This window comes from Austrofundulus limnaeus, unplaced genomic scaffold (genome assembly GCF_001266775.1).
Source record: "Austrofundulus limnaeus strain Quisiro unplaced genomic scaffold, Austrofundulus_limnaeus-1.0 Scaffold13, whole genome shotgun sequence".
Lineage (NCBI taxonomy): Eukaryota > Metazoa > Chordata > Actinopteri > Cyprinodontiformes > Rivulidae > Austrofundulus > Austrofundulus limnaeus.
In genome coordinates this window covers 1,329,668-1,335,896 of record NW_013952415.1, presented here as the reverse complement: position 1 = coordinate 1,335,896, position 6,229 = coordinate 1,329,668, and the positions used below count along the sequence as shown (strand labels likewise).

Genomic DNA, 6,229 nt, shown 5'->3' with positions numbered 1-6,229 from the left:
TGTGTGTGTGTGTGTGTGTGTGTGTGTGTGTGGGTGGGGTGGGGGGTGTTATATAATCAAGATAATTACATTTTTAATGCTTTTTAAGCTCAAAAAAATGATCGTATTATACTCAAGATCGTATTATACATGAATAAATACGGTATTTGTTTGCTTTTTGTTATTTTTATTTTGTTAGGCACTCGTCTGACAAAGTGTCAAAACTGGAGGGCACAGTGGAGCACTACAAGAAAAAACTGGAAGACATGGGGCTCCTCAGGAGACAGGTACACGGTCACATATCGACTGATATCTTTGTTGTGACAGTTAGTTGAGGTTTCTCAGACTGCAAACACACGCTCAGCCCTTTCATGCAAACTGAAAAGGTAATGTAAATGGTGCGTCCTTGCAAGACAGCTGAAATAAATCAGTCTAACATCACTTTTCCTGTGATCCAGATTAAACTTCAGGAAGAAAAGAACACAGTCTTAATGCAGACCAATGTCAGCTTGGAAGAAGAGCTTCGAAAAGCCAACGCTACCAAAGGTCAGCTGGAGACTTACAAGAGACAGGTACCTGACCGGCAGCCATCATGTTAGCATGCAGACATTTGCTYTTCCTCTTACTGTACTGTGTAACACAATCTTGTTGGGTATGTAGTAAAATGCTATAGGTGTTGTATACTTTGAAAAGTGATGTACTTTTTTTACTGCCTTCTTTCTGCACAGGTGGTTGAACTTCAAAACAGACTATCAGAAGAGTCTAAAAAGGCAGACAAGATGGAGTTTGAGTACAAACGTCTCAAAGAGAAAGTTGACTCTCTGCAAAAAGAAAAAGATGTATGCACCTTTATACCTATTGCCAGATAATACATAAAAAGGTTCTAGTGTTGTTTTCTATTTCTTTGTTAACATCTTCGCCCAACATTCCCAAATGTTTAACYTTGTCTCCCTTGCAGCGGATGAGGACAGAGAGAGACTCATTGAAGGAGACTATTGAGGAACTGCACTGCGTCCAGGCTCAAGAGGGACAACTGACATCAAGTAAAAGAAAAATGTCTCGGTCATAAAACGATACAGTGAACTTGACATTTTCCTGGACTAAAATGACTGTGGTTAACATKTGTTCTCTGTTGCTCCAGGTTTGTTCCCGCTGGGCAGCAATGATGGCTCTGATTCACTGGCTGCTGAGATCACCACTCCTGAAATTCGGTAAATGAACTCGTGATTTTTTGAGTATTGTGTTCTATGTTATATATTTTGTAAATGACTTCTGCATGCAGGTTTTCTGGTTTGCTTGGCATTTATCTGGACATGGGATGCACTGTGGGGAAATGAGCAGCTGTGATGCTCAAACCTGCCTCCTGGCGTTCACATGAATATTAGACACTTAGACATTTAAATATGAAGGCAGACCAGCCTCCACTTCACACTTCTAATGTCCCTGATCCACCTGTACAAGACACCCCACGAGACTCCCAGCTCTTCTTTCTTACCTATTTCCAGACTTAGTGATAACTTGGCACCACATTTGAAACCTATTAACCACTGGGCAAGTTCTAGTTAAGTAGTGGCTGACTCTTAGAGGGGCATACTTGACCAGTTTGGAAAATAATATAAAAACAGTGAAAAACTTTAATCAGATTTATGTTAGCCTGTGAGTTTTACAATATCATTTGTGCAACTGTGTGAGTTGACAACAGTTTTCAAGAGGACGGAGTTGATTATTTTTAGCTACATAAAACACCCAAATTATTTTTAGGCCACTTTTGAARTTAGAGTGAAATCTTAATCTTCAAAAAGCTGCTTTTGGGAAAATACAGATTAGAGTTACCAAAGTCCAGGAAACTCATTACCTACAAGGCAGAACCGATCAAAACACATTGTTCTGTGGAYTGATGCCACATCCTGAGAGCTTTTGAAGATGGAAATAAGATTTAGCAGGGCTGATGTAGCATATGTTTGTATTTTAGTAAGTCGTGCACATTTGTGTCTATTGATTGTTTTAAGTTTGTTCTTATTTTCTGTCTGCAATTTGCTTAGTCTACTGTTCCTCCTGTCTCCTGCTATGAATTAAACAAAATTATTTTGGCTGTAATGTTTTAGCTTTTTTAAAAACGTGATCACTTTATCTGCAAGCTGTGCTCTGAATTGATCCCTTGCTTTGTTTTGGTCATTGTGCTTCTACAGAGAACATTTGATTCGTCTTCAGCATGAGAACAAGATGCTGAAGCTGGCCCAGGAGGGCTCTGATAACGAGAAGATCGCGCTGTTGCAGAGTCTGCTGGAAGATGCCAACAGAAGACAGAGTGAACTGGAGACAGAAAACAGGTCAGTACAGAGCACACAGACACATGAAATAATGGCGATGTACTCTTTTGGCACTAGCTAACCATAAAACTAACTTTTTTTTATCAGAACTCTAGCACAAAAGGGGCAAAAACAAAAATTTGCTTAGTTTGTTTTAATTTGTTTGGATACAAGAGAAGCACTTCTCCCCAGTGTTCGAGTGTGGATCGTGACCCATTTATTTCTACACAAAAATTTATTTTTATTGTGTCCATGCCTCTAAGCTCTCAAAGCATTTTGATTGTTTTATTTAGACTAACCAATCAACGCTTGATGGAGGAACAGAGTCAAGTAGAGGAGCTCCAAAAGACTGTCCAAGAACAGGGTTCTAAAGCAGATGATGTAAGTTAATAAACACTTTTTTTTTCTCCTAAAACTAGTTGAAATGTTTATAATAAACACGTTGCACAAATTCAAATCAACCAGCCGTTCCAGGATGGCAGAGCACATCACTTTCTTTGTCTGGGTCGTACAAAATTGAAAATTTAAAATTTCTTTTTTCTCTCTTTTTTTTAATCACAAAACTATTTTCACGCTTAAAAAATTTGATTTCACACTGCCCTCTGGTGGTTGTTTATGGAAATTCATAATTTTACGTTTGTGTATTTCTAACATTTCAAAATGACTGGGACTGTTTATGAAAGTAGTATGTGTTGTAAAATAATTTTTCTTTGTCTTCTCCAGTCTTCTGTTCTAAAGAAGAAATATGATGAACACATGTAAGTGTAGCATGTAACACCAGTAAGGTTTGTTTTTATGTCATCTGGATGTTTTTTTATATTACCAAGTTAATTTTAATTACGTAAAATCGAGCCAATTTAGGTCAAACATTTTTTGTAATTAAACCTTTTTTTTATTTTAGGGAAAAATTACGAGAAGTGAACAACGAGTTACTGAAGAAAAACGCTCTAATCGATGAAATGGAGCCGAAATACAACGCCAGCTGTGAGTTCTGAGCAAATGCTGAATGTCTGTTGACCTTCATCCTCTCCTGCTGCTTGTTTTTACCACCATTCCTCCGTCGAGACCAAAGCTGAGGAGGAGAAATGTGATCACTGCGCTTTGTCTGTGAAAACTAGCGAGCCAAATCTCATCAAGCTTGAAATGTAGGCAGGAAGAACCCAGCAATTTGTGGTCCAGATCAGGATCATTTTCTTTAAAATGACAAAATACAGCACTGGCATTGGTCGTACATTGGATGTACATTCTAACTGTTCACTTTGAAATTTTGCTGCACAGACACAAAAAAGGTTTCACTCTTTGCAGAGGCAAYGTAGACCCAGCTAAACGTTTTCTTTCCCCCGTTAGCCCAACGAGTGGACGAGCTAGAAGAGGCTTTGAAAAAAAAGGATGAAGAGATGAAACAGATGGAGGACAGATACAAGAAATATCTTGAAAAAGCCAAAAGTGTGAGTGAAATATTTCTTTTAAATAATTTGGCAATACGTATTGTAGCCAGAGAAGTTGGCGTCATTTAAATGTAAACAATCAAACAATCTTTTTTTTTTTTCTTACAGGTTATTAGGACTCTGGACCCAAAGCAGAACCAGGGCTCAGGTCCCGAAGTCCAAGCTTTGAAAAACCAGTTACAGGAGAAGGAAAGAATGTTGCATTCACTGGAGGTACAAAAAAAAAAGGGGGAGCGGTCATATAAATTCAAGAAATTGATTCCATCAGTTGTCATATAAATCACCATTTCTTTAAAAAAAATGTTGTCTTTTTTCTGGGTTCGTTTCCTTAACACAGAAAGAAATGGACAAGGCAAAGAGCCAGAGAGATCACGAGGAGAGATTAATTGTTTCAGCCTGGTACAACATGGTAAGAAAACGATACGGGCCTGGAACTAAACTAAAATAATTTGAATCAAATTCAAATATAAAACAGTGATAACTAAGTTAACCACTAGAGGGCAGCACAGGCTGCTCTGTAACATTAAAACACAMTTTATAAAGTTCATTTTGGAGACAGAAAAAGAGTGAACTATGTGCTTCGCTGGCATGATTTGAGTTCACCCGCTCCCTAATACAAAGGTTTTACACAAGATTGTTTTGACTGATTGCCTTTTCCCCCCCACYATGAGCCATTTCTATTCTGATGAGTGTCATTCCTTCCAGGCTGACTCTGCTTCCATCCAAAGTCAACTAAGGCACATTAAGTTGTCAGAGTAATATAAAAATGGACTATAAGATATGCTGTGACTTTTGAAAGGTTGATTCTCAACCAAATCAAACACATAAAACTTGTTGGAATGACTTGTTAAACCTGGCTTGCCAGCACCTCAATCAAAACACCAAATAAGGATTTTTTAAAWTTTTTTCTGTACATGATCCTTTGTATTGAATCAGAGTTAACCTCAAGGCACCACAGACAATATTTCTAAAACATTATATTAGTTTTTGTTTAAAGCCTCCTGTTTGTTTTAGATCTTTTGCTTTTCATCAGTTGTACTAAACATATTTAAATTCTCCTGTATGTTTAATTTTTCCAGGGCATGTCTATGCAGAAGAAGGCGGCTGAAGACAGACTTGCCAACACCGGCTCTGGTCAGTCCTTCCTGGCCCGCCAGAGACAAGCCACCAGCTCACGCCGCTCCTACCCAGGCCACGTCCAGCCAGCTACCACAAGGTAGATGAGCACAGGGCCTCAAAAAAAAAAAAAAAACCTCAGATTCCTTGAACATGCATTGAGCAGGTGTGCCGTTTCAGAGGTGCACCATTTCCATTCATTTRTAACAGGTTTATTTTTTGCATTCTGCTTATTGATTTTCTGCTTTTCTTCTCAATCAGATCCGTGAGGTAAATATTCCAGGTCAGACTGCCTGAATCTTGCATCCCTTTTTTTTTCCCCCAACAAATCTTACTTTCACCTTGACTTCAAGATGCAAGACTTTGACCATATTCAAACCTCAGTATATTTGATATAAAGACTAARCACTCCCAACATCCTCTCTTCCTCCATCTCAACCTCCAGCTGAACTTGTTCTGCGTGACAAACCGTTCTCACTCAGATAATTTGGACTCGGAAGGAATTGCATCTTCTTGAAAAGACACTGTCGCTTTTGATAAAAGGGACTGTTCTACCTTTRCATGCAGCATCGATGCACTTCTCTGCCTTTGATACCATCTGATGTTCATGTTTGTTTTTAACAGGAACTGACTGTCCTGAGCAATGTTTGAATTCTAACTTTTATCTGACTTTAAATCAGTCTTAAATATGTTAAGTTGTTGAGTCATAGGACGGTGTATTCATGTATCAGTGCTTAATTTGCTCTGTTTAAGTTTGAATTTATTGATTTAGTGGGACTGCTTTKTCTGGGAGACAACAGTTGACTGTTGGTGGGGGAAAGTGAAGCAATAATTTGGGATTTTTTTTAGATGAGTCACTTTATCTGGTTTTTAAGTTGTTTTCCAAAGGTGCAATCCAGAGTGAGGTTGATTTGTAAATGCTGCTGCGCATCAACGTTTCTACTAGATTGTCTGTAGCTAATAATCTGGACTTACTGTCGAGCAAAACCACTAGTTTCACCTCTACCAGCATTTACAGAGTTCTGTCAGACAGTGAACTGTGTGCCATAGTGTTTCTTTGTCTTCATTATTTCAGAGGTTTTAAAGGCTGTCCCTTTTTTAAACGAGATAAAAAATATCTCTGATGTGGAAACTCTGGGACAAAAAGCTGGCAGTAACCAGTGTTTTACATAAAGCAGATTTTTGTTCTTCCATATCACTTAGGATCAGTTTTTTTCTGTTAAAGAAATTTTTTTTCACTGAACGCTACACAGGAAGTTTATARCAATGCTCATCTGCTCTCATCCTCTTTAAAATACTTTTTTAATTTCATTTTTATCATTTTAGGACATAATATGAATAATGTATTAATGTATTTTAATTTGATCTCTGTACGTC

At 38.0% G+C, this 6,229-nt stretch overlaps 1 protein-coding gene across 1 annotated transcript in view; it reads left to right on the top strand.

Annotated features, from left to right (window-relative positions):
* The window catches only part of hook3 (hook microtubule-tethering protein 3), a gene marked incomplete in the record, with an annotated part of 23,399 nt that overhangs the window by 14,062 nt on the left and 3,108 nt on the right, over positions 1-6,229 (top strand). The window contains 14 exon segments of the mRNA XM_014002424.1: positions 179-266; positions 438-551; positions 708-818; positions 938-1,022; positions 1,121-1,190; positions 2,169-2,309; positions 2,582-2,669; positions 3,012-3,046; positions 3,190-3,272; positions 3,636-3,736; positions 3,845-3,949; positions 4,074-4,145; positions 4,816-4,952; positions 5,114-6,229. Coding sequence (XP_013857878.1) covers positions 179-266; positions 438-551; positions 708-818; positions 938-1,022; positions 1,121-1,190; positions 2,169-2,309; positions 2,582-2,669; positions 3,012-3,046; positions 3,190-3,272; positions 3,636-3,736; positions 3,845-3,949; positions 4,074-4,145; positions 4,816-4,952; positions 5,114-5,126 — 1,243 coding nt within the window.